Source organism: Bison bison, unplaced genomic scaffold (genome assembly GCF_000754665.1).
Source record: "Bison bison bison isolate TAMUID 2011002044 unplaced genomic scaffold, Bison_UMD1.0 scf7180017847416, whole genome shotgun sequence".
Lineage (NCBI taxonomy): Eukaryota > Metazoa > Chordata > Mammalia > Artiodactyla > Bovidae > Bison > Bison bison.
In genome coordinates this window covers 21,750-22,449 of record NW_011477989.1, presented here as the reverse complement: position 1 = coordinate 22,449, position 700 = coordinate 21,750, and the positions used below count along the sequence as shown (strand labels likewise).

Genomic DNA, 700 nt, shown 5'->3' with positions numbered 1-700 from the left:
CCCCCTCCAGGGTTTGATGGGGCCGTGAGTTAAGACCCTTCTCTCCTCGGGCGCCTGACCCCAGCCAGGAGCCCGAGCAGCCTGGTGCCCGGCGGAGCTGGAGGCCTGGTGGCACACCCGATGTGTGCAGGCGGCACGGGTGCGGGGGGCCTGGCGCGGGCAGCTGCCCTCCTGGCCGGCTGCCCTCCGCAGTTACCTGGCCGGTTAGTTTTAAGGCGGGCCCTCAGAGCAGATGCAGGCCTCCCCAGGGGTGGTCCCGGGGTGGGTGCCCCCCACACCACTGGCCCCGCCGCGCCTGGCGCTCTGCTGCGCGCGTCCTGAGCTGGCGGGCAGGGCCGGCCACGGGGAGCAAGGTCCCCAGCACATGGGCGCACTGCCCCCCTCTAGCCCTGACTAAGGACATGAGCCCCGGAAGAAGTGAGCATGTCTATTGACCGATTGCAAAGGTGAGAGAGGATCTCCAAAGCCCATTGTCACTGCTGCCATCTGAAAGACAGTAAAGACAGAGTTCAGTCTGTTGGAGCCGAGCAGTCTCCGCTCTCGTCACACCTCACGCAGACAGCGGCAAGGCCCGGAGTCCCCGCCCTGCCAGGAGGCCCGCCTGCCTTCCCACACTGCCGGGCATCTGGCCGGCCACCGGCACCTGCCCAGGGGGGCCTCAGAGCCCTAGGTGCCCCGCCCCGCAGCCTGGCCGGCAGGG

The 700-nt window shown here is 69.3% G+C and overlaps 1 protein-coding gene across 4 annotated transcripts in view; it reads right to left on the bottom strand.

The window, feature by feature from the left end:
- The window catches only part of PUF60 (poly-U binding splicing factor 60KDa), a 13,222-nt gene that overhangs the window by 6,513 nt on the left and 6,009 nt on the right, over positions 1 to 700 (bottom strand). The window contains exon 1 of one of the 4 annotated variants that reach the window (XM_010843160.1): positions 436 to 519. The exons of the other annotated variants lie outside the window; for them this stretch is intronic. Coding sequence (XP_010841462.1) covers positions 436 to 486 — 51 coding nt within the window. The 5' untranslated portion in view covers positions 487 to 519. Of the gene's footprint in view, positions 1 to 435; positions 520 to 700 lie in introns of those variants that run through there. 4 annotated transcript variants of the gene reach the window in all.